Source organism: Seriola dumerili, unplaced genomic scaffold (genome assembly GCF_002260705.1).
Source record: "Seriola dumerili isolate Sdu_G_001 unplaced genomic scaffold, Sdu_1.0 BDQW01000017.1, whole genome shotgun sequence".
NCBI classification, from domain to species: Eukaryota; Metazoa; Chordata; class Actinopteri; order Carangiformes; family Carangidae; genus Seriola; species Seriola dumerili.
The window spans coordinates 8,655,654-8,682,598 of NW_019174272.1; the positions used below are offsets into that span (position 1 = coordinate 8,655,654).

A 26,945-nucleotide genomic window follows, 5' to 3' on the forward strand; every position below is an offset into this window, starting at 1 on the left:
TCTTTGTTTTTAAAAATCCCATAACCTAAATTGAGGCAAGTTTACGTGTCAAAGCTTTAAAAACTTGGACTTTATTGGCACAAAATGTAACATCTAAACATATTTTGCAGCATGAACAAATACAAGTTCTCTTCAGGCTCAGTCTAAAACTATCAGCACTGATAACAACCATAAAGAGACCACATCTGTTGTAGCCTACCACTGACAAATTGCATCAAAATCATGGCTGCGTGTGTTTTCGGAAAAGATCAATATACAGCTATTGCTATCACTAATGATACAGGTATTGACTCATCAGCTGTTAAGTGCGGGGCTAGTGCTGAAGTGCCCTGTGCTCCTTATCAGCTGCGGCACACTGTATTAGTGTGCTGGGTTGGCGTAGCACTGACCTAATCCTGGTAGCAGGTGCTACTGGAGCCGAGGTAGAGTGGACATGTTTTTCAGGGAGGATGAGCCATCTGGGTCTTGATACTTTATGGTGCTTAAAACACGCCATCAAGTGTGACACCCCCAGCACTTACCTTTTAGCTGCACACAATAATCTAAGCACTGGCTGCTAAAGGGAGAGAGGAGGCTTTCAGGAGAATTTACAGGGTTTGATGTGGTGTGGAGCCTCCGCTTCGACACGGATTCATGAAACAGCCAGACACATTTGGCGGTTTGATTTTGATTCCTCTAACTCTTTCAGTGTTGTTTTTGTCATCTGTAGTCTGAAATATGTCGAGCAGAAAGAAAAGGGTGTTTGTTTTGTTTTGTTTCTGTTTTTGCTTTTGTGCCAGCCTGCCTTGCTCGACACTTTTCTGGGGCCTTGTGTTGTTGTTGTTTTTTTGTTTTGTTTTTTTTTTTTCTTTTTTTTTTCTTTTGGTTTTTTTTTCTCCTGGTGTAGTCTGTTTCATCTCGCAAGCGATTTGGCTCGTTTCGGAGTCCAATTTCGCTCCTGTTTCACCATGCGCCCCCCTTTCCTCACAGACATACTCACATTCACACATTTCCCCAAACTGACACGCCGCCTTCACACTCCAAACAAATCAATTCTGCACTTGCCACACTTGGAACACCACAGCGAAATGCGGCAGCTCATAAGAGCCCTGAAAATGTCCAGGCTGTTTTTATGTTCCTTGTCCACTTGAGGAGGCCAAACCCAGATTCTCCTACATCTCAGTGTGTGTGTGTGTGTCGGTGCCCGCCTGCATGTGTGGCGAGGGCTTAGAGGAGATGGGAGCACACAGTGGTAGGTTTGGGTTAGCAGCAGCCCCCCACAGGTCAGGATCCAGGCCTTGTCTCCATTAGTTTACCTGACACAACTCCTTGCCCTCTGCTCTCCTCTGCCTTATTAACTAACCTCTCTCTCCCTCTTTCTCCCCCAGTCTGGGTCACTCTATCCTTCTTTCTCTGTCATGCTCTCTGTCTCTCTAATCAAGAATGATGAATGGGGTGCAAGGAAGGACATTGAATGTTTGCGAACCTGATACACCCTCCAATTGTCATTCTTTTCCTGTGGCGGGTGAGAACATGGTAGTTGGGGGAGGAGGGGGGGGGAGGAGGGGGGTTTGAGGAGGCTTTTGTGTGTGTTTGTCTAACTAAGCTCTGTATGAGAGCTATTTCAAACATCTCCACCTTGGTCCTCCAAGTGTGTCATCAGCCTTGACATGTAATTCATCGCCGGCCCAAAAAAAAGAAAACAAGATTTTTTTTTTTTCAAAAGTCTACTTTCAGATATCACAAGCTCCGGCTGCCGCAGAAAAAAGGCTTGTAGCTCATAAGAACGCAGCTCTTTTGGCATGTAGCCATTAGAAGGGGAAAATGGCAGCTCTAGTCTAGTCTTCAACAGCTGCTGGGTTTCCATCTGTAAGCCTAATTATCCAGCAGCACCCCAGGAGCAGCTCAGCAGCAAGATCCTCCTATAGAAGAGGCATTGATTACATCAGTGGCTCTATACCGGACAGTGTGTTTCTCTTGGGGGCTACAGATATGTGAAACTTAACCCCAGGCACTTTGATGCACACTGGGGTGCTATCTTTAGACAAATAGACCCTATCACATCCACCCTCCCTGTAGATCATGTAGAGAGATGCTCTACAGTTTGCTGCAGACTATATGAAACAGTAAATAAGAAATTCTCAATAGATTTTAAGTGGTCTATATTTAACTATATTTTATACTGATGATTGAGTAATCTATTTATTGAAATGATTAAGAATATAATTAACATTGATTTTGATAATCAGTTAATCATTCAAGTCATTTATCCAGTTAAACCTCCACTGGTTATAGCTTCTCAAATGTGAGAGTTTCCTGTTTTATATCCTTGTAAATTGAATGTCTTTGGGTTTTGGACTGTGGCTCAGAGAAATTATTTCAATTGAAATTGCAATTTGAAGGATGTCATCTTGGGCTCCATGAATGTCATTTTTATTGACTGAATCATCTGCATTTTGGAAAGTTAAACTAGGTACAATATTTTTCCTGCAGCTGTTAGCTGATGCTGTGGTTACAGATCGGTTGGTAACATTGATTGGTTCGTTGTTTTTTATTTGTTCTGCCCTGTGCAGTGAAATGTCTCTGGTATGTTGTAATGTACAGTGTGAGAGATGGCACACTGACAGGCTCTTGAATGACAAGACAAGTAGCCCTGAACTTTGATCAGCATTGTGGAGATCAGCGGCCTCGGCCTGTAATAACAGGATGCTTCAACATGTAAACATGACAAGAAGAAGAAAAGTGGTGGCTGATTGATGATCTCGCTCTCTGGCAGCTGTTGATACAGAAATATTTGTTTTTATCTGTTGCCACCTATAGAAAAGCACCGCTTGCTGCCTCAGCATTCTTGGCTATCAGAGGGTATTATATGACATTACAAATATGGCTGCTGTATTTGCATGAAGCAGGTGAGTAGCTCAAGCAACATCTAAGTCGAAACCACAGCTCGTGATACTCATGGCGACAAACCCCTGCATCTGCAAAACACTTTAGGAAATATGATATGTCGGCAAAGATGTTTGTCCTTCCCCTTTCATGGCACTAAATTGCAAAGGCTGCATATGTCAAAACAGTGAATGAGGCATAGAGAATGGTTAGGAGCTGTCAGCTTCCAATTGTTGCTTTGCTTTCAGAGTGGGGAGTGAAAATGGAGATGGAGGAGGAGGAAAAGAAAAACATGCAGGCTCTTTCAGCCCACTGTCATGCCACTTAGGATTTGTTGAAGGATTTTCACCCAGCCATTTCCATTCCATTGAGGAGTAATCAGTACGGCACTGAAAGATAATATTATATCCACTTAGAGGCATGTGGGCTTCATGCATGTTCATACATGAAATGAGGCTGGAAAGCAATGCCTCTGTTTACATTGCTGAGCACTTACCTCCTCCATTTCTGCTTGGACTTGAAGCTTCCTGGCAAAAGCTCCCAGTCTGTGTCTTTTATATCTCTTTCTTTCTCACTCTCTCTTTATTTCCTACCTCCTTTCCTTCCATTCTCTATGGATTGTCAGCCAGCTGGTGGGCTAAAAGAGGATGGTTTCCTGTGGGGCACCAAAGTGATACTGTTCAGGCGTTATGCGAGCTTAAGTAAAGCTGACACGCTGCTCGAGAACTACAGCCCACACTGAGCCCCACAGCAGCCCATGGAGAGACTCTGAAAAGGCCTTAAAGGTATGGGAGACACGGGGAGGCTGCTACTGTCCACTCACCGCTGTGCTGTGATGTGGGAAGCAGGAGTTAAGTCCTTTATTAGAAGTGGCAGGCGTTGTCTCCAGTCACCTCGATAATTGCAGCAACACGTCCACTGCCGTAATCAATTGAGACAGCTGCCACTGCGGCGTTCAAGTCCATAAGGCGGGCGTGTCAGGCTAATTAATGAAATGATAAGGCTAGTGCTCGCAGCATTGCACAAGTAAGTCCTGAAGGCTCCCCTTCTTTTAAGCACAAAATTCATCCTTAAAGTTCAGATCGCCCCTCCCTTTCCCTGCCTGTTGGCTGTCTGTCCTCAGTGGCCTCAGGGTAAGAGGGGTCACCCGGGTCAGTGACAGTGAAAGGGGTCAAATTCCAGGCTGGCAGGGTGGGCCATGTCAGAGGAACCATTAGACTTGAGCTTTTCTGTTGAAAGTTCCAAGATGTCCACCCTTTTATTTAGGACAGCCCAGTGGCGCTGACCTTAGACGACCCGGCTGTGTTCATAAGAAGCTGAGACTGATGGCTGTCCCAGAACACATGAGCTCTGCTGGAAGCAGCTCTGCAGGGGGGTGGGGGGATGATGGAGGCGTCTTGCTTCTCTACACAACATTATAGCCAGGGGTTAATGACGGTTTAACAGTGTTTTGGAGCACCACTGGACCGTATATGACATAAAAGGATTTGGACAGTCAACATCTAGACCTCTGTCTCTCTCTCTCAGCCACCATTTTCCTCCCACCCACAACATTGGTATATGTGCCATGAGAGGTGAACGGCATATGTGTCCTGTACCATATGGCTGGAGTTTGAATTGGGATCCGATATGCGCAGGAAAAACTGATTCATCCCACAGCTTGAGCTGCCAGCTCTCTGAAATGAACATTAGGTTCTCAATTTATGCCTGGGCTTTGACTGTAAACGTGTTACAGCTTAACACCCATCCCCATTCTGCTGCCATCCACTCCTTTTGTCAGCTGCGGCGAAGAGACAGAGAGAAATAATTGAAACGTGCCAGCTGTCCCCACTCTTTAGCTATCTTGGCCAGCTTTCTGCTCGTCCACTCCCCCATTAACATCTCTGAGTGATTTGCAAAAACGTCGCCTTGGCTCCCCTCGTTACCAGCTTGGAGATGCTCGAGGCAGATTAAATAGTGTGAGGGAAAGCAAGCCATTGCAAATTTCTCCTATGATTTTATTATTAGCACAATGATTCAACACTGCTCAGCCCTTCTGTTCCTCTCATACAAATCATTTTGTTGAAATCACCCCACCTTTTTTTTTATGACTGAATACCTCACGGCAATGAAGTGTTGATTGGCAAGACTGCGGTTTCCTGCCTTCTGCTGGTATCTGTTATAGCCATCTTCCACAGTCACTCACTCGTGAGCTAAGCCTTGGCTGTGTGCAGATTGCTTGTCTAGAGACGTACAAAAACCAAATCATTGTGAGCTCAACCGTCAAGAGCAGCAGAATATTCTGTCAACCAGAGCCAGCAGGAGACGGATCAAGGCAGCGTGCATTCTCACATACCTTCTGCATCCTCCAACGTCTTTCAGCAGATATGCCGTTTTATTTATATATCTATCTGCTCATGTCCTTATTTTATCAGTGCCCTGACTGTTTATGCTTTGGCAAAGCCATGAAGGCGAGTGAACCGCAGTGTTTGCCTAGTAAATGAGAACACCCAGTGGCCTTAAGCTTCTCTTCACCCCCCCACCCCGCCACCCCCACCCCCACCCGTCACCAGGAGAATTTGCATACGCTCGTATCTAATCTGAAAAGGCTTTTTGCATACAGGTTCTATTTCCATGGCAGTTGTATACACTGGCGTCGGTGTCAGCATTGAGCAGGTAATTTATGTAACATACTGGTTTGCATGAACAGCATTCGTTTGCTGAGGGTTTTAGATGGAGGCCAGATGAGAATGTTCTCTAGGGCCCTCGTCTCATTGATGAGGTCATTGGGTCCATTTAGCAGGTAACTAGGTGTGTGTTTCAAATAAAGTGGTTAAAAAAGCTTCAAAGTGAATGCTGTTTAAAGGCTACAGATTTGTAAAGCATTTGAAAGTGTGCAGAGCTGTCCTCTGGGGCTTCTGCATTGTGTTCTTGATGTGTCATGTGTCAACAGACCGTGCTTTAGAGGGATATCCTGGTCACAGCAAGGAGCAATTTTATCCTTTATTGAGGTCTCCTGGATAATGACAATTAGCCCATCCTAGTCCAACTCAGGGCCAAGCCATTCCAGACTGGTCCAAGCCATTCAGAGTTGGGCCATCTGGCTGCATAAAGGCCACAGAGGACCATATCTGTGCCAGGTCTCCAGATGTTCCACTGGGACAAACAGGGTCACAAGTGAAGGATATCGGAGGCAGGAACAGCTGTGTAGCGACACTGTGTTCACCCCAGATTCCCCGCTGGACACATCAGTCATCACCAGTGAATCCCAGCGGCCTGTTGTCCGTCTGTTACCTTAGTCCCCGTGTCCCTCCTCTCTCCTCTCTCCATCCCTCCATCCCCCAACCCCATATCACTGCAAACGCAGGCACGTGCGCACAGGGCAAGGCCCAATTCTCCTGAGTAAGCAGGGCCGCAGGAACAACTATAAAAAGATCAATAGTGGGATGAGATGTCATCTGGTGAGCAGACCTGCCAACACCCCCCTAGGGAATGTCCCTGTCCCCCCGGTGCACTAACCCAGCTAACGGGAGAGGTGGGAGGGGGGGTGCCACCCCCCACCACCGGGCTGCCCTCCAACCTGCCTGACTCACTCACACCATCTGCTCAGGTTTGTGGGGCAGGGCTTCAGGACAGCACATTTTTTGTACAGACACTCGTATGGCATTTGTTTCACATGACTGCCTGTGGCTTGCCTACTGTTTTCCTCAGTATGTGATTGCAGGGAAAGCGTCTTCCATGTCCTGAGGAGAAGAAGAACAAAACAATGCCAAATTTGTCAGTTTGTTGAAACGCTTGAAACTGCAGTTGACAGTTGTGTGTGGTTTTGCGGCGAAGGTTTGTTGAAAAACAGCAGTGATTTTGCTACATATAGCCGGTAGGTGACATGTGTCAGAGAGGCATTCCTGTCATCTTGTTATCACTGTGCGTTCGTTTACACTCAAAATGGCTGCTGCACTCATAAAAATGGTGAAAAAGTCATCTGTTAGGTAAGGGTATTCAGAGTAAAAGTGTTTTCTGCCATCAGTTGTTCGCCACTGTTGACTTGCAGTATGCTGCTAAAGAAGCTGGAGCACCTGTAGTTTAAGTAGCTATCACACATTAACTCTGAATGTATATTTACATAACAACTACACATCCTAGCATGAAATTATTATTGTTATTGGAATGATGTAGCCTTTCTCTAGCAGATTTTTCTCTACCAGATTTCTCTCGCTGTGCACTGCCCTTCACCAAAATGAAGACGTTGCGACTCTTTGTGTTTGTGCGTGTGTGTGCATGCGTGTGTGTGCGTGTGTGTGTGTGTGTGTGTGTGTGTGTGTAATGCGCCCAGAATGAAAACTTTTTTTGTGTCCATTTTCTGTTGCATCCATTTGTGGATGCGCGTGTGTTTTGTGTGAGAGTGTCTTAGCTTGCAGAGGGATTTTAATGAGGGATGGGTTGGTCTGAGCTGATACCTCCCTGCCTCCATTAGAGCCCATTAGAATCATCATTAAGATAACCCGGTGCTCGCTGTGGCCCTGGCTTCCCAGCATTAGTATTAGAAGCCCCTCTCTATCTCCTAGTGGTCGTAGTGAGACTTCATTCCGTATCACTCGCCTCACATTGTGTCTGGGAGAACAGGTTGCCACGGCAACATCACCCAACGGCGACATTTCGACTGTGGATATTTGCTTCTTCGCCTCTGTTTGTCTGTCGGTGTCTGTCTCTCTGTCTTCGCCTTCAGTCTTCCCCTTTCTCTTTCGCTTGCAGGAAGAGAGCCTGACAGTTTAATCCAAATCCCAGACCCCTATAAATCTGGAGGTCTATATACACCCAGACCCCAGAATTCATTTGAAAATCGTGACACCTTAGCCAGCCCCAGTTCTCCCATAAACTGCAAGGAGCAAGGGAGGGGGAGCTCAACAAATAAAAAAATAAAAGCTCTGCCCTGCCTTTTTATTGGTCTTTTTATGGGTGTTAGGATCCTTGAAAGATTAAGCAGGCTGTTAATAGGGACTGGATATTCCATTAGTAGGCTGCATATCGAGTTCTCACTGGCTTGACAGCAGCTCCCGGCTCTTCTCATTTTTTGTTACCGTTGAGAGTGCCCGTGGAGCTTTTTTAATTGCGGCACTAGTAAGCCTTCTGACTGAAGTACTGCTGCGTCTTAGCTGTAGATTAGAGCCGCCTAGAGAGCCTCATCTGCACCAGGCTGTCTTCTCTCTTCCTCTGTCTCTATCCGTCTCCATCCGTGTGTGAACGTTTTCTTTCTCAGATTTTTCTATGCATGTGATGTTTCTGCGCTTAAAACAAATTCCACCACTTGCGCCTTTGATTAGTTCAGTGTGTGTTTTCTCCATTGTAGTTGTAGCACTAACATCTCCTCAAACTCACTTTCTTTGTGGCCCATTTTGCTTTTCTTTTAACTCTGAGAGAAGTAGAATATCACCAAATATCTTTTCTTTTGCATTGATTCATAAGTGCTTTGAGATTCTTTGTATGTGAAAGGTGTTGAGATGCTGCGTTTTCTGCCACTTTAATTTTCCCGCTACAACGGCACATAATTACAGTGATTAAATTGCAACAGCCTAAGTATGAAAAGTCGTTGTTGAGTGGAATGCTGATCATAAAAGCTTCTTGTCTGTTGAAAAGACCCCTGATGAATGGTAAAGACAAAGTGGCCAAGTTCAGAGTGCTTTGCTGCGGTTTCCCAAATCCCCTGAAAGATCAGGAAGGGAGGACAGAAAAGCACAGTGGCAGAGAGGCCAAGATAAGGGGCCGTGATCTCTCTTCACAGCACAATTGAAACATAATTATTTCATGCCAGATTGTGTGCTCAGCAAAGCCCTGAATAGGGGCCGACATTTAACTTTAATTAGCTGTGATTTATTCATACTGACTGGATCGCGAGAAGAAATTGGATCATCTGATTATAGTCAAGCATGAAAATGACCTGATTAAACACTTAATGGAACCTAGGGAGAGGGAAACAGGAGGAACTTTGGGCAGAAGACATGTGGAGAACATTAGAAAGGAGGAAAGGGAGCTATGTTTTACTTATCATTGATCATATATACTCCTCTGAATACACACAGTAGCAAACAGCTCCTCTTCTACAGCTAATATCTGTCATGAGGTGGTTTGAATCAAACCAGGAAATGACTTGACATCAGAGATGGGCAACGCAGATGAACTTCAGATAGAGGTTTACAAATTCTCTTTTTACATTTTACTGTTTCTTTTCTCCTCAGGTGTGCCAACGAATGAGAGTCCCGAGTCCAAGACTTGTAGCTCAGCCAAAGTATCAGGGCTCCAGCGCAGCCAGGAGCAAAGCAACAGTGAGGTGCCCTTCGCGCCTCCCGTGCCCAGCCCCACCCCGGCTTCGGCGCCCACGGGCTCCCCTGCCCCTGCTGCAGCAGCGGCCCCTCCAGAGCCTCCTAGGTCACGCCTCCCCACCCCGCCTCCTCTCAGTGTCAAGAAGGAGCAGCCGCCTCCACCCCCTGTCCCTACCCCTCCCCTGCTGAGGCCACCACCCCATCCCCAGCCCCACCCTCCTCACCCGCACCCGCACCAGGAGCCCCGTGTTCTTCCGCCTCCACAGCACCACACACGGCCAGTAATCAGCCACCAAGTGCACCATCCACTGCAGTACAACAGCCTCCACGACATCAGGTGGGTTGTAACATGGGCATGTTTGGTAACTGGGGCAGGGACGTACAAGACGGGAGGCATTTGTGCTTCATTGAAAATGGCTGCCTACCAAGAATTAGCAGTGAAAAACAGCCAATAAAAACACACACACTACTTACAGTAACATACCCATGCTGTAACTGTAACACACTGGTGTTAGATTAGTGGCATATTCAGCAACATTTCAACCTCATTTGACCAGCTGAGTGATGTCTGTGTAAGACCACTAGAGATTTCAGTATTGCTGACTAACAATAATGGAGCAGAAATTCAGTATTCAGTTTGTTATCACCATATCCACCTCTATACAAGATCAGGGTGTCACACTGTAGCCAGTATCTTTTAATGTGCCCTTTATTGTTAGACTGATGCGTTTTCACCACTTTAGACTTTCTCCATGAACCTTGGAGGAAGGTTGAGTGTTGTGCCAGAAACCTCTACTTTTCTTTAATGTGTCCTTGCCAGTCTAGTGGAGACAGCAATAAAATAAACTGCAGCAATTTCAAAATTAATATAATGTAGTCCAACAAGATACTGTGCGATTTATATTCTACACAATATCAATATCGAGTTTTCAAGCAGATATTGATTTTCCGCCACACAAACTTGCAATAACTAGCTGTCAGATTTACTGTATTTCATTGAGCAACACTCCAGCACATTCAACTGTTTCCCATTTCATCTCATTTTCTCAGATTCTGCCCTCACCTCTTTTTTTAGTTCAATGTAAGAAGCTTTATTGGAAAATCATTCTTCTGTTGTCAAAGCAAAGTGTCAAACGTATCAGTAACGCTGAACTAATACTGAGCTGGCAACAAAGCAAGTGAACTCATGTATACAATAAATGGAAGCTGTAAAAGTTCTTAGTGTTTTCACCAATTACATCATAACTACTGCATTCTTACTGTACACTGAAGAATGAATAAAATACAGTAAGTATTGATTTGCAGTATGAATTATCATTCTTTTAATTGTATTTTTTATTTTTTATTTTTTTGCTGTGTAACTCTTCAGCCACAGCAGCAGTCCAGTGGCTCTTCCCAAACAACACTTGCCCCCATCCCCTCACCACCACCTCAGCGGGCTCCCGTCCTCGGCCCCCGCCTTGCCTCTGTCCATAGCCAATCTCTCTACCTCGCATTATTCCTCCCTACGGAGCCCGGCCCATCGCCATCCGGCCATGTTTGCAACCCCAGCCACACTGCCTCCACCACCAACCTTACCAACCAACAGTTTAGTGGTGCCTGGGCACCCCGCCGGCACCCCCTACCCAGGTAAAGCCGCGCACCTCACATGTTAGATGGTAGCATGCCAGTGCAGACACAAACTCCAACACTGGCTTTCCATGTTGGTCCTTTGTGATTTGGTTTGTTATTTTAACAACACCTTCTGACAAAATAACAAAGTTCTGCAAAAGTATTTATTGAATGAATTTCCAGCATTTTCTTTATCAAAGCTTTTTCTTAACACATTTAGCTGCATCTATGAATACTGCAATAGTGTACATAAATACTCTGAACACAGGCTCTCTAACAGTTCGTATAGTGAAGTAGGCATTTTATATTCCAGCATACAGTATCTTATCTCTTAAGTTGTACTAGACTTGGCTGCACAGCTCTACTGTCTTTATGTCACACATTTACATATGCATGCTACAGCACCAACACTCACTAACTGGAGAACTAGTCTTCAACCGTAATAATTAGTTGAGGATTTTTCAACTGTTAATGTCATAAAATGTGTTACATGGTGTTGAAACTAGTCAAGTGTTCATATATGATTTCCTGATCTGGTAAGTGCTCATTTATTTATTTTTTTTACTTATTTATCCTTTGATACTGCACAGAACAGCTCATCCAGGCATACATTTCTTTATATTTCTAAACGTGCATGTGGGCGTTTTTTCATTGCTACTTGTCTGTAGGTTTATTTCCTCCTTTACTGATTTTAAATATGGAACAGAAGAGGCTGTTACACTGACGTTGTTAAAGAAAACACATTTTGGTAAATAAGGGCGTTTTCTTATGATGAAAATATTGATTCAAGTATTCCTCCCAGATCCCAGTCACAGCCTGTGCATAGTGAATATTAAATGATAATTTTGCATCTATCTCAAAAGCAGTGTATGGCGCACATGAGATACTAAAGCCCGTAGTAAAACAGTAAGCCAGTTAAAGAGCCCTTTCCTAAAAAGTCAGCATGTTCCTTTAATGTTCTGACCATAAATATAAGTAATGTCGTCCACTTAGTGCAGCAGCTACAGATGCTTCAAATACCCAATTACCAGTAATCAATAATTTGAGTAATTTCCAAAGAGCTTCACCAGCAAATCACCCTTTTGCAGCACAGAGTGGAAATAAATCTGATTTAAATGTAAAAAGCAATAATGTGCTGCTTCTCCTACAAGTCATATGCTTTAATGTCAGGTCTTATTTCCACTGGTGGAGAATATCATACATCATTTTCTAAGATAGTCTGTATTTATAGCAGCATAGAAAGGGTGATGAGGTCACAGTATGAGGGCTTGGATGCATCACTGGAAAATGTCAGCTAACAAGTGGACAGTCATCACAGCTGGAGACGTCTTGAGCAAAGGCCTATTGAAAACAACAATTTACCCTGTTGAAAAATGTCATGCAATCTGATACAACCTCAACAACCGGAATTGTGTTTTCTCTTGTAAACGATAGGTGAATTCTAACAATTTAATAATATGTTCAAGTATTTAATCAGAACAAACAATTTCATTCAGCAATAGAAGGAAAGAAATGTCTCCAGCGATGATGGGTGTCTCCAAAGTATGTAATAAATATGCCAGTTGTGCATTGACTTTCTAATAGAGGGCAAGAGTGTGTGTGTTTTCTGCTGGGATGACTCTTGGTTCTCTCTTGTCTTTAGATACCAGCCTGTTGATATCATTCAACCAACCAATCATGTATTGCCAGCCTCATTCGGGGATTCTGATTGGCACATTGTCACAGGCAACTCTCTTACCACCACCAATGAGTCCCCACGTAGAAAACCCTCACAGCATGAGCTGGAGAAACAGAGAATGCCAGGTGACTATTTTCTTTCTTCTCTTCTACCCTTGTTGTGAAGACTGACTGGGCGCCCGTGCCTTTTTTTTTCTTGTGTCCCCCCCTTTCCCTCTCCCTACCCCTTTTTTCTTTTTCTTTTTTTATTTTCTTTTTTTCGCTCTCCTTTCTTGCAGAGCATGACCTCCTGAGGCAGGAGCTGAACAACCGCTTCCTGGTTCAGAGTTCAGAGCGGGGCCGGGGGCCGTCCGCCTCGCCGCTGGCCCCCGTGTCGCTCCTGAGGGCCGAGTTTCACCAACACCAGCACATGCACCAGCACCAACACACCCACCAGCACACCTTCACGCCCTTCCCCGCCAGTCTGCCCCCGGCCGCCATCCTCACCCCGCCCACCGCACCCCCCATGGTGCGTACCCAAGCCAGAAATGTGAGGATAAGTAAAAAAGAAAAGTTCCAGTAACTTCCCACCCACCTGTCACCCCTCCCAATCTCCCCTCTTCAATCAGTTCCTCCCTTTTTTTTCTTTACCCCAAAATTCACCAAATATGTCCCGTAGCTGTAGGAACCCCTCCCTTCAAAAAATATGCCACTGATTCAGTTTGAATTTTGCTCTTTGATTTCTGCTGCTAAAGTCTGAGAGCTGACGAGAAGCTGGGAGCGTCACATCAGTTCCACTGTAATAAGGCCAAATGCTGGGCAGACACGGCCCACTGGCTGCCACCTTCCATTACACACATCACATACATCCACTAGTTCATCCAGATACGTGCAAACTGCTGCTCAGGTTGGTCAAACCTGACCAAGCACATATTTATTTTCATGACCTTCAACTTCTTCATCCACAGTGGAATCATGTATTAAACTGTACATACACAATATGAATCACTTCGTAGAGGCCCTTATCTGACTCATAGCATGTCTACCACACCAACGTTACCAAATTTAATTTAAATTATTCATCTTCTTCTTAACTTTGACATAGATTTTGCTGTTCAGTGTTTGCTGAGGATCAAAAACGGAGAATTGCCTGAAGGCAGGCTTTTCAATTGTTTGCATATGGATGTGTTTTAAATGGTTTTGAATGTTTTCATTTGCCTGTTAACAAAGAGCAACGAAGGCGCAGTCAAACAGATCTGTGTGTGTATTTCTGCAGACTATTTGTGTGCAAGCTCCTTGCCACGTGTGTGTGTGTGTGTGCGCGCGTGCACAGCTCAACAGCAACCGTACTTGCCAATGACAAATTCAAAGCCGGTCAAATAACTTGTGGATGGCTGTGGGATGACATCACTGCAAAACTGTTTTGATAATGTTTCTAATTGCTTCCGTGCTTTGACTGCCATCAAGTCTGGGAGGGGGGGTCAAACTCTGGCAGCTCTCAGATTAGTGCAGAGGAAAAAAGGTTATAACTATTCATCCATCATTTCAAATGCACAGCAATCTCTCACAGTCGATTCAGACGGGGGCCCCATTTGTAGCTTTTTGGCATTAGTCTAATAGATCTAATCCATCATGTCATGACCTCTGATTGAGAGCCTGTGGTCCCATTAAGGCCCCGTTCCAAGATTATCCCCATCCTGTACATTAGAAATCAAAGCTGTGGTATTTATGGCACAGTCTCAGATAAGTGTAGAGACCGTTTAGACCGTCTTTCAGCCGACACACATGCCGTTATCTGGTCTTCTGTTCATTCCTGACATGGTAGGAATTATATACAGTACACAGTCCTCTCTTTGAAGATGAAAGAGGCGATTTTCTCCATCTCACTAATGCTGGCATTATGTAGCCCGTGATGTACATACTCCCCCATCTCTTGTTGTGTTATTACGATGGGATTTGAGACTGCCATTAATGTCTTCTGCTGTTTTTTTTCCTTTTAATTGAAACTGTGTTGTTACTTAACTTATGTCTTTTCCCCTCCCCTCCCCTCCTCTCCTCGGTAACAATGCTGTTTTTCTTCTCTTTGGTGCTTGCTTAAAGAGGCAGCAGTAATGATGATGTTGTGGTTGTCTAACTGTTTTGTCATGAAAAGGCAAACCACGTATGGCCAAGTTGTGCTTCCTCTCTCTCTCTCTCTCTCTCTCTCTCTCTCTCTCTCTCTCTCTCTCTGTCTGTCTCTCTCTCTCTTTTATTTTCTCCTACTCTCTAGATGCCCCATGTCATTTCAACTATGTAACAGCCCTTGGCTAATGGCTGTAATTAATGAAATTATGAAGCCTCTATATTTGTTTATTGTTCTACGCCCTCAAGCAGCTGGCCTGCCAAATGGCAGCAGTGTCTTTGCTACCCCGCCCCCTTGCCCCAGCCTTGTCTTTGGACAAGGAATATCCTTAATTGTTATAAGATGAAATATTAAGCTTTAATTAGCCAAAGCTGTTTACTATAAAACTGTGACAGGCACCATAAATTACAAGGGCAAGAGTTTTTTCTTTTTTCTTTTTTTCTTTTTTTTTTTACAAGGCCATAAAGCAGCCAAAATCCCTCTCCCAGTGTCAGACATTAAACAGGCCGCGCCTTCAGAAATGCAGAGGAGCTGTTTAATGAGCTCGGAAGCTGGCTCGGCGTTTCCTCTCAATAGGCTATCTGTCTTTGATTTGGGGCCATTATCGCCCACAAACAGGGCCGTCAACACCATCACTGCTGCTGCTGCCATTTTGTGTGCAGATGTGAATGGCCCTGGTTCACCAAAGGGCCCCTGACCCAATCCCTGCCTCTCCACCAGCCGCTCAGCCAACCCTGCACCCGCTACCCCCACAACCACCCGTGCTGCAGCACACGCACACACAGAAACACTGATTCATACCCACTCATTTTCTTGTTTTATGTAAACCCGAAACGTCTGCGCCTGCCAAGAGAGCTTTGTGAAAACACTCGCAAAAAGTACCTGCAAATGGTTTGTGTATTTGCGGAATAGGAATAAGTTACTGTCACTTGTAATTAGCCTGTTTCAAAATAGAGAGCCAGTGAACAGACATACAAAGCCCCCATTCATACGTGGGGCAGCATTCGCCGTTCTCGCTTTCCCTGCTCTCCTTCTCAGTTTACTGACTAGATTCCCATGTGTTCGGGATATGATCAGAAACATTTTTTCACCCAACAACACGGTTTTTATATGGCAAATTCTAACTGAGATTATTCTGGTAGGCATAAGCTCTGCCTCGGAAATGGTTTCCTCTCATCAGTTCAGCATTTCAAGGTTATATCAGTTTCATGCTGATCTGTCCTGAATTAGCCCCTAACCATTGCAAATGTCATCTACTCGACTCAGTTTCAGTCATAAAAGACAAACTGCTCACACAAGAGGTTCCATATATTCTTTCCATGATTTTATGCACAGAGAATTGGACTTTTTTCTTGACTAAAAATCTCTTTTGAAGTCTGGTTGTCTAACACCCAAAACAAGCTATATGTCTCCATGTACTCCCCTCCCGTCTATACCATCAGGGATTGTTGTTAAAAAAAAAAAAAAAAAAAAAAAAAAAAGCCTGTAGCAGTCAAAAGCAATTAGATTCACATTTCTACAAATTTTCCAGTGAATAGAAACAACTGGTCTGGTTTTAAAATGGTATGATTCCCAAAGCTGGGCCTCCACGCCCAACCTCTGTATGCTCAATTGGAAAATCATGCAGGCTGCCTTCATCTTGGCAGTCTGCTAAAGCGGCTGTATTGTTAGTAATTTAACTGCCTATCTGACCATGCAGTTTAAGTAAACCCATGACCAGTGCAAGCCAGCTGCTTTACTCCTGGGCTTATTATTCTGGATCAAAATCCTGCTTATTACCAGTTACAGATGTTGATCACATGTTATGTTTTTATGATGTAAAAATAATGAGAGGGTATTTTTAAAAAAGGCTTTTGCTTGAAGGATTTTGGTAAAGTAAATCATTTTGTGGACGGTTTTCTAAGTCTTTTCTCTCTTATCTCTTCCAGTTCGACAAATACACCCCCAAACTGGACAATCCATTCATCCGACATTCAAACGTGAGTTTCTCTTGGTCATACAAATTTAAATTAGTTATTTGCATTTGGCAAATCAAATATTTGACATATTTGAATGTTGCCATGACAGCATTTATTGTGGCTGTGGTTTTTGTGTGTGCATATGCTTGAGTCCTGTACGTATCTCTGTTTGATTTTGTTTTGTGTCTTTTTGTGTCTCCCATCCTCCTCTTTTCTCCCCAGTTCTTCCCCTCCTATCCCCCCACCATGCCAGGCATGCCCCCGCTGCTCCCACACTCAGGACCCTTCAGCTCGCTGCAAGGAGCCTTCCAGCCCAAGGTCAGCCCCAGATCCCTACCCTCAACCCACAATCTACAAACAGATAGACAATTCAAGGAGGAATGGGCACAAAAGAAATCACACAAGCTTGTACACAATTGAAACTAAAACTCTTCAACTTTAAAATTTAATTTGACTTTTTTTTTCATAAAATGACATGCACTCAAGTAGTCACCTTCTGTCAGTGTAAAAAACAATTAAAGCCCCTGCTGTATATAAAGAGTGTCAAGACTTTGCATGGGTCAAAATGGCTCCACACACTCACTGAAGGAAAATTATGAAAGGAATAATTAGTAGACTGTGCATGGAAGTTTTAAAGTCAGGTGTGTAATATACTGTACGCCTGTAGGTGTTCTGTAGGTTTTCATTCTCATCAAACACTGAAGCAACTAACTTGATGAGGACACCTCTAACCAGAAAGACAGTCCTGTAGTTTTTGGTTGGGATGAAAAAACTGTACATGCAAGTATGCTTTATATGTGTATCATAAAGGAAATATACTTGAAGGGTATATCCATAGCAGAAATAAGGTTTCATCCTACACTTACAGTACATTAGATATTTGATATTAGATGAGAAAAGCAGCAGAGCTCAGATCACTGAAGATGTGAAACAGGATTGTAATACACTGCGGCCCCATCCCATTTAAATCCATTATTCTATTCTGTCAGACTGGAATGGACCTGAACCAGGGTCAGAGCTGCATGCTGACCCGAGCTGTGATAAGGGGGACAGGAGAAGATGTGGGGCGGCAGGGATGTGAGGGATGGGAAGGGGTGTGAGGGTGTGAGTCTGTCTGGCAGATGCCCAGCGGCTGTGACCTGGTGTAAGCCCCTAATCAAAGCTGCCCTAAATCCGCTGGCTCTATTCCCAGCAGACTCTGTCATGGAGGGGCCCTTTTGTCAAAGGCCCCTCCAGATGGTTCAAGGAACAGTCTTATGCGTCTAAAACCCCTGCTAAGTATTCTTGGAGAGGAGCTTGGGGAGGCAGGGCTTGGGATGTGTGTTTGTTTGTGGGGGCTGGTGACGCAGGTCACCCTGCAGGATCTTCCTGTCCCTGGTATTGGGTGGATTAATAAGGCTGATCTCAGCACTTGTGCCTCAGCGACTTAAAGAGGAGATGTGCTACACTGGCGTGGCTCAGCACCTGCAGCATCATTGCACTTTTATCTATGACATCAGCCATATAGCAGCTGTAGTTGAGGATTAGAGAGCTATAGTGCTACTGAGGGAGGATATAAGGTGATGATGGCATCTGTAGCCGGAGGATCTTTGAGTGGTTTTAGATCAGGTTCTGACATGCTTCCATGCCACACACATCCAGCCAGGACATGGACAGAAGATTTAGTCTCATAGTACTTCTGTTGTATAGACAGAAAAAAATCCAAAATGAAAAGTCCTCTACTGAGGACACTTATGAGGATGCCACAGACACCATTTGAGAATTATTGAATTAAGAATGAATTTACCTCCTGCATAAAGTAGTTATGCAACAGGTTTGGCTTATTTCTTTTAATTCATTTCTTTTTTTTATATTCTATAAATGCTTTAACTACTGCAGAGCTGTTTGGTTACCATGTCTCTCTTTCCCTTTGTCTCTCTCTCTCTGTCAGGCTTCTAATCCCATTGACGTAGCAGCACGTCCTGGAGCAGTACCTCACACACTCCTACAGAAGGACCCACGGGTAAGCGTCAGGCTGACAGCATCCCAACCAGTCTCCTCTTGCTCTGTCCCTCCTGGTGAAAGCCACGCGTGTACATACAGTATGCGTCTCAGAGAGATGTGAATGCATGTCTCTGCATTAACATCTTTGTGAGACAAAACATTTCTCCTCATGCCTGTCCATGCAGACATTCATCCAAAGTGCCTGCACATTTTGGCCACATATCTTTGTTGTTGATGATAATGCTCGTCTGTTTGTCCATACAGATAACAGATCCATTCAGGACATCTGTCAGGGTAAGTGGTTGCCTTGTCCATCTCTTGTTAAATGTGTCATCTCTCTGGCCAGGCCACAAAGTCTAAAACTGCAAATTCTTCAACAATTCCTGCAGGCTTTTGGCTGCATTTACGGTTTGCTTTGAGGTCTCTATTGGGTTAAAGTCAGGGTTAGATTTTCTTAATCCGTTGCCTGGTTGAAAATTCTGACGAGTTCCCACTTTGTAGTTTGGCCAGAAAATCACAATGCCAGAATCCATATTTAGTTCCCCATATTAAAGCCAGCAGGCTAACCTCAGTTTCTCTCTAAATTTTTAGAAACCTGGCAAGTGGTGTGCAGTGCATGTCCAGATCGCATGGCAGATCTACCACCACCAGCAGAAAATGAAGGTGCGTGAGATGGATAATGATGTCTTGCAGGAGTCTTGCTGTCATGTAAACCAGATACAGTATATTGGTAATGGAATAATGACCCAAATAACAAACTTACTGAATACACAGTAGGTCTGATCATGTCATAGTTGGATCTTTACCAGTGAAATAATCTATAATCGTGTTACTGGGTTCAGAAAGACCATGTGGGTGGGAAAAGACAAAAAAGGAAGAGAAAGCTGTTAAAGGTAATAATGATTCAAAATCCAACAAAAATGGTGTCTCCTCTTGTTAAGTGTTCCCTAAAGCTAAGTCAAGGCTCTGTGCATGGCTCGGGCAGATTAGAACCCTTCCCATTAACAGCACAGCAGTGACAGAATTAGTAGTTGAAGTGATGGTTGTGTTGACCAAAATGCAACACGTGAGCACAGACAAAAAAATTCTTATGTGGAACTACTCCTCTCACTGACTGAGGATGGTGTGGCCTCGCCATGGAGATCCTCTGCTAAGGCCACTGGCCTAGTGGTGTCAGTCCTTCTTGGGCTCTGAACCCCCGTAACCAAGGATTTAGTGTCCCTAATCAGCTTACATATATTTGTTATAACACAGTCGGCCAGAATTGGAGACACAGAGCCATTGTTGATGTATCTGTATTCCTCTGATCTCTCACCCAGTGTGTAGCTGAGGATAAATCCCTCTCACTCTGTTGTTAGAAATGTTTAGTACTGTTGCCTACCGACCTAATTTTCTTTGTCTGTCTCCCTCTGCTTGTCTCTGCCTCTCTTGACTATAGCAAATGCAGCTGGATCCTCACAAACTAGACATGAATGGGAAGCTGGACCTGTTCAGTCGACCCCCAGCTCCAGGAGTCTTCCCAGGGTTCCCGTACCCTCATGACCTGGCACGACCTCTTTTCTCTTCCACAGGTCAGTGGGGTCTCTCAGTGCACCTTCCATGTCAAATCATTCAAAACGCTCAAATTATCCTGTTCTCAAAGCCTTTCAATGGCATGTTTTGTCTTTATGCAAATAAGCATTTATAGCTGCATGTCAAAATTGTTCCTCTACCATTGTAAAGAAATGGTATCATTTTTTTCTCTCCTCTCATGTAATGTTCACTTAATTATAGTGCTTTTGTAGCAAATGTTTTGCCAGTAAAGGGAGTCAGATACGTCTATGAATATGGATGACTCTCGGTTAGGTAATTGACTGATTTGCCCTGCGTTGGAGGGCAACAGAGAGGCGAATGGCCTTTGACTGGTAATTATGCAGTGGTGTGTCAGAGGCACTCCTGTAATTGGTTCTTTCATTAACCATTCATGGAATATGGGTGATGGTAACAGTGTTTTGTGAGGGAGGCCAGCTTGTTGCACACTCTGGAACTGACCTCAATAAGCAGTTATAGACTTGCACACAAACAGCTGCAATAAAACCAAACTATCAGTTGCTAATTTCCTCAATGGCATTACTCAGCCGTCTCTAACCTCCTCCAGCTTCCATGTACGGCGTATTCAACAAGTTTGTTATGCTGCTGCAGGAAAAAAACACTTGTTCATATTTACTCACATTTACATTTTTTGTCCTGGCTAATCACGGGGGTCAGAAGTGTGATTGTTGTGGGTGGGAAATAATTTCAGTTTCTCTCTGCATGCCAGTTAGAGTTTATGACTGTCTGATTGTATTGTAATAACAATCCTCTATCCTCCTTGCCTCTGATAGGCTCCAGCCACCCAGCTCCCTCCCCTTACGGCCCTGCCCCACACCCCAGTGGCTTCCTGCCTCCTAGCCATTTGGCAGGTAAGTGTAAGTAACCCCACGTTCAAATTTTTTTATACATTTATCTCCTCTTTCGCTCCGTCTCTCTCTCACCCACTCTCTCTTTTTTGCACTCATGTTTTAAACACATTACAAGCCACCAGGGTGTAATTTGAAGCCGAGATATTTCTAGTTTTGATCTCAGATTCGTTTGAAGGTTAATGTGGAATCCAGTTGGCCAGCGTAGTCAGTCTGCTGCGGCACTTCATGAGCAAACTCGTAGGAGAGTGTAGCCATAATGTAATTGGACAGTATGATTCATAACATCGCCTTAAATAACTCTGTCTGGGGTTATTAAAAAGACGTAGCTAGCCTAGTGTTCACTCTTCAGCCCTATTTGTCATCCCTCGTTTGTTTGGAGAAACTAAATGCAGCGCAGCAGCATATATGACACTATTTTCTATAAGCTTGCAAAGTTGATTTTGTAATTCACAGTAGGAGTAGGATAGTTCATGGTGCTGGATTTATTTGTGCATGTAATTATTTTTATTCATTCGTGTATTTTCCACCCTTCTATTTGAGACACTGTTTGGATTCAGAGTGGCAAGTTGATTTCATGGAATAAGCCCTTGAGTCAATCCATTTTGTGCTTGTGAATACACACAGTCCACAGAGGAGGAAGACTTAGCGAACAAAATTTTCTTGTCCAGGGAATTCATCTATGAGGCAGAGGAGATTTCTCAATTGTTGTCTTTTCTGATATATTAACAAGGCCCAGAGCTGAAAATCCTTAAACCCTAATCTGTTGATAACTTCTTCATTTCCTGATGGATTTTTGCTGAATTAATATGGGACTGCAAATTATCAGTTGATGAATGCTGTTCACTGACTTCTCAGGGTAAATATTTGTGTTATTACTGCAAATTTGGAGGCTAGAGTTTGCATCAGTTGAGCCCATCAGACCCTGGTTCTCCAGTTTGAGCATTATGGTCCATCTAGACAAATTTTTACAGCTTCTAATTCCCCTGCCCTACCACAGTCCATTTTCAGCTCAGCTCCAACAACGCAAAACTAATTTCCCCATCAAGCAGTGTCGTTCCGCTAGGCCCAGCAGGGTCAGTGACACTCCACTCCAGTTAGTGGCAGTGAATCCAGCATCCAGGCGACCTGGCTACTGCAGGATTACCAGGCAGAGAGCTAAGGTGGCAGCGCTAAAAAAACCACAGCTCGCTTGTAAGAGAAAAGCCGAGTGGAACGGGTTGGTGTTGGGGTGAGCACTGCTAGCCAGCACCCCCCCTTTTGCTAATCCCTGTTTGGCATTTTGCAGATCCTTTCAGTCGCTCCAGTTCCTTTGGCGGCCTCGGCAACCTTTCAAGCAGTGCCTTCGGAGGATTAGGCAACCCCTCGCTTGGTAAGCGCTGGCCCCCTCTCCTCCTCCACCGCTCCCCCCTTCAATCTGGCCCCTGTGGCCAGTGACAGAACAGAGCAGGACATAGTTAGACCACAGGGAGAGCCAGGAGGGGAGGAAAAAAAAAATTAAGACACTTAGCTCTAGTTTCTGTGTCAAAGCAGCCCTAGCCCAGCGAGGCCCAACAAGGCAGTACAACACACCACAGCAAACCTCCTCCCTGCCTCCACTTCATCCACCAAGCATGGCCCCAACAGCCTGGCTTTAATCTGGCTGCGCTGCTGCCAACAGGCACTCTCAGGTCTGCTGTTTGGTGGCAATTCATCTATTAATTATTTGACAAGCCCCTTCTGCACCGCCATGGAGGGCTTTCTCTTTCCCCCCTGCATCCTTCTCTCTATGCTTTCTCTCTTTCTCTTCATCCCTCCTATTTTTGTGTGCCAAATCCTGTTGTGAAAATGGATGTGATTGGAATAGACATGCCGTGGAATGCTAAGGTCTCCCTTGGCTTTTCACAGCCCTCAACTCCAGAGGGCAAGTGAGTCTCCCCTGTTCATCCGGTGCAAAAAGGGAGGGGGGGGGGCCCTTTAGTCCAAAAGCAAATGAGTATTTTTTTCCACTGGTGGGGGGAGCCATTAACCTCTAACTCTTTCAAACAGCTTCAGTGAGAGAGCCTCCAGAGACAAAGACAAAAGCAGCTTTTGTTGTTGAGTCTTTCTCATCTTATGTGTCCTCAAGAAGGTTTTGTGCCCAATTAACTTACAGTGGGTCCCACGCCTGTCTCCCTCTTCCCTCCAGGGTCCAACAGTGTGTTTGGCACCAAGGAGGGGCCAGGAGGACTGCCCACGTTTGGCAGCCCCCACCACGACACCTGGAACAGACTTCGACGCACTCCACCGTCTTTCCCCACCCCGCCACAGTGGCCCAAAACCACAGACGCTGAGAGAAGCAGCTCAGCCAACAGCCACGAGAGAGAGCGAGAGAGGGAACGGGAAAGAGAGAGAGAAAGGGAGAGGGAAAGAGAGAAAAGAGACTCGTCCATCGGGAAGGAAGAGAAGGATAAAGACAGGTGAGTTTGTGGTCTTTTTTATCCACCTGTAGAGTATTATTTAGAGGATATTAGCTTTCAATTTATGATACTGAAAAATAATCAGTGAAAAACAATATTTCTTAAGACAATTACTAAAAAGATTTGCACATCTTGGCATTTGAGATTTTACCTTTTTCACCACCTATTGTTTCAAAGTATTATACAGTGTATATGCAGTACACACAATGCATACGCATAACAAAACAATCCACACAAGTGCCCAAATACATGATCACAACTTAACCAACATGGCCACAATAATGATCTATCCTCCAGCTAACATCACATATATGTGTGTGTGTGTGTATATATATATATATATATATATATATATATATATATATATCATATATATCATCAAGATGTACTGTTAAACATTCGTATCCTTGGAAACTGAAATAAACTGAAATCATGGATCCAATAAGGAAACACACAAATCAAACAGGCAACAAGCAGCTCTGTCAAACATTAATTGGAAGGATCTCAGATTTAAAGGCAGTAAACATTATCGGAGGAAAAGCCTGGTAACTTGTGTTTTTTCTGAGAGAATTAAAACTCAGAAATGTAATACAACCCACCTACACAATGCTTGTTTTAACTGGTTCTAACTAAACTTTTTTTTTCTTTTTTCTTTGTCATTACAGGGATTCTGTGGATCGCAACCGACACTCCAACCGTTCATCTCCAGCCTCCGCACCAGTCAGCTATCAGATCAGTAGCTTAATTCGCTCAAACAGCCAGAACTCCAGTGATTCGGGTCGGCATCACAGTGGCAGCGTAGACCGGGTTCGTGAGGCAGAGAAGGAGCTGCTGGAGCGCCACAGAGAGTCTTCCACACTGGCTGACGTGAAGGTGAAGGAGAGCCGCTCGCCTGGCAAGGAGATGCTAGAGAGGAGACCCTCAGAAGACTCCATCAAACCCACTCAGCGTTCTCCCTCTCCGTACTCCAAGGCAGTGATCAATGAGCAGGGCATGAAGATGGCAGGTGGGCCCCCGCCTACACTCAAGGACAGCGAAAGGAAAGAGCCCCCACCTGCAGACCTCCTCCACAAGGTGAAAAATGACATGAAGATTAAGGAGGAGAGGAAGGAGGAGCAGGAGGTCATGGTGGTGAGTTCAGAGCCCGCCCCCCAGCCACCAGCCCAAGCTCTTCCTGCTCCCATCGGTCAACCTGGAAACCCGCACCATCACCACCCACCTTTGTCTCAGCAGCCCCCTCTTCCCTCACCGCGTGGCAGTGACATCCCAGGACCTGGCCTGCATGGTGTCCCCATGGCACACTCTCTGCCCCTCTCCATGAGTGCCATGCCCCAGATGGGCAGCCTCAATGTGCTGGACCGGGCTCGTATGGCTCCCTTCATGGGAGTGAGCCCTCTGGCAGGAAGAGAGCGCTTGCCTCACCCGGCCTTCCCTTGGGACCCACTTAGAGAGGCCTACCGCAGCCTGGACCTGCAGCGGCGCATGGACTTCCAGCTCAGGGCCGAGCAAGGACATCGTTTCCCCAGTGTGTACGAACAGGAGCGAGCTTACCGCGAGAGGGAGGCTCATGACTACTCTCACCACGAGCACCTGTTGGAGGTGCGCAGGGAGCACGAGAGGATGAGACAACAGGCAGAGGAGCGAGAGCGCCTCCACCTGCGAGAGGAGCTGGACAGAGCACGCCTCCATCAGCTACACCAGTCCCCCATGGAGGGCCATCTACCCCACATGCCCCCCTTTATGCCCCACCTCGGCGGCATGCCGTACCCTAGACTCAGCCCCTCCACAGGACACAACGGCCCTCTGAACAGAACACCCCCTACTGCAGCACTCAGTGCACCCCCACCCCTTGTGCCAGCCGGCAGTGCCAGGCCAGCCTCACCCAGGAGGACTACCCCCCTCACCACCACACAGGACCCACGGGACTACTCACCATCTCGCAACCCAAAAGAGGTAGAGGCTCGGTAGCTTCTGAAAAAAGTGCACCAAGTCTCACGAGACGCACTCACAAGCCCCCCCCCCCCCAATCTGAAATCCTCTTGTGAACAAAATGCACTGCTCTTCACCAGAGAAGAGCAAAACTCCCTAAGGGAAAGGGTATGATTGTACAAAGTACAGGTGTGTAAGGCTGATTAAGCACATGCCATGACTTTACTTTTAGTGGACTGGAGGTTGAATAATGTCGGTAAAAAGAACACAAATATGTGTATGTTTATATCCGACTTAAATATTTGATAATTATTAATATATTAATCCAATACCTTTTTTCAGCTTTGTGCAAAAAGAGAGGTCCTGAAATGAGTTTGTACATTTCCTATCCTTGTTCCATGTATAGATATCATTTCTATGAATTTTATGTATTTTGTGCATTAGTCACACCTTTTACAATATTTATCCCAGTTGATTGTGAGACATATCCATTATGACCCACTGTAAAGACTGGATTTTGGTTTCAACCTTCAGTAATTTAACCTCATGGTACCAGGATATCCTCAATGATGACAATGTACAATTGTTACATTACCGATTTGTTTTGTTCATTTGTTTTGCCTTTGAGATATGCAGATAAATATATATTATGAGGTCTTTGTTCAGTCTCTGTAAAGAAAACTGATGTAAATAACTTGTTGATATTCCTTCGCTGCAAAATTACCATGTAAATTTATTAGGCTTTTTAACCATTTCTAGAAAAACAAAATTAAATGAAACATGGGGAATCACTTCCCTGTTAAATATCATGGTAACAGACAAGCCTGGCCAATGGATGGGAAGTGTGACAGGAGGGTGTTGTAAGAGGGCCTCCAAGGATCATCTGCAATCTATGCAAAGCAGCACACATCACCCTAATGAAGAGATCACCTGGAGGGAGCAGACGATACTGGTGATACTGAGAGAAACTTGGATTAACACATGTTTATATTTACCAATGAAATAATGATGAATTATTGAAAGACTTCCAAGTCACAAACTGGACCAGCCCCAGACAGAAAAGAAGGACACTTTTTAGTGGGTGGCAAAAGGACTTTCTCTGTCAACCTTGTGGTGTTGTGCAGTTGTTTTTCTTAGACTCTTGTATACAAAACAAGTAGAGTTTTAGGCCTGCAAAAAAATGAAAATGAACATTCATGGTTTAAAATGTACGGAATAAAGTTTGGACCTAATGTCATACATTTGCAAGCCTGTCTTTAATCCTGGTGCTCGCTGTCCGTGCTGACACCAGGACTGAATTTGTCTGTAAGCCAAACCTGCTGAGAGGAATGTTGATGTTAGCTTGATAGGTTTGCCAATAACCCTTGTGCCTCAGTTTTCAGCATTTAGAGTATTTGCTCATCTGATATCAAGCTATTACTTTGAAATCATAAAGGCAACAGACTTGGCTGGCAGAGTAGCCTAAGCCATCAGATCATTTGGCCATAATCTGTCATACATGGGCTGCAGAGCTCTTCAGAGGGGATCGATGAGACTGGGCCAAGGCAATACAGGGAGGGACTAATAGGACATTGATTTTGTATGAAAGCAGGTTTTGAGTGTTTGTGTTGCAGGTAACCGGTATTGACTGGCAGCCCAGTGGCATATTG

At 44.8% G+C, this 26,945-nt stretch overlaps 2 protein-coding genes across 2 annotated transcripts in view; both read left to right on the top strand.

The window, feature by feature from the left end:
• The window catches only part of LOC111227408 (fibrosin-1-like protein), a 280,643-nt gene extending 270,397 nt beyond the window's left edge, over nucleotides 1-10,246 (top strand). The window contains exons 7-8 of the mRNA XM_022752861.1: nucleotides 9,078-9,498; nucleotides 10,237-10,246. Of these exons, the coding sequence (XP_022608582.1) occupies nucleotides 9,078-9,498; nucleotides 10,237-10,246 (431 nt within the window). The remainder of the gene's footprint in view (nucleotides 1-9,077; nucleotides 9,499-10,236) is intronic.
• Nucleotides 9,392-26,515, top strand: LOC111228810 (autism susceptibility gene 2 protein-like). The gene is made up of 13 exons (XM_022754883.1): nucleotides 9,392-9,498; nucleotides 10,531-10,790; nucleotides 12,415-12,575; nucleotides 16,479-16,529; nucleotides 16,731-16,826; nucleotides 18,439-18,510; nucleotides 18,756-18,785; nucleotides 19,083-19,154; nucleotides 19,930-20,062; nucleotides 20,855-20,938; nucleotides 22,218-22,301; nucleotides 23,097-23,367; nucleotides 24,033-26,515. Exons 2-13 carry the CDS (start codon nucleotides 10,697-10,699, stop codon nucleotides 25,333-25,335), a joined length of 2,451 nt encoding a protein of 816 aa, XP_022610604.1. The 5' UTR covers nucleotides 9,392-9,498; nucleotides 10,531-10,696; the 3' UTR covers nucleotides 25,336-26,515.
• The last annotated feature ends 430 nt before the right edge of the window (nucleotides 26,516-26,945 follow it).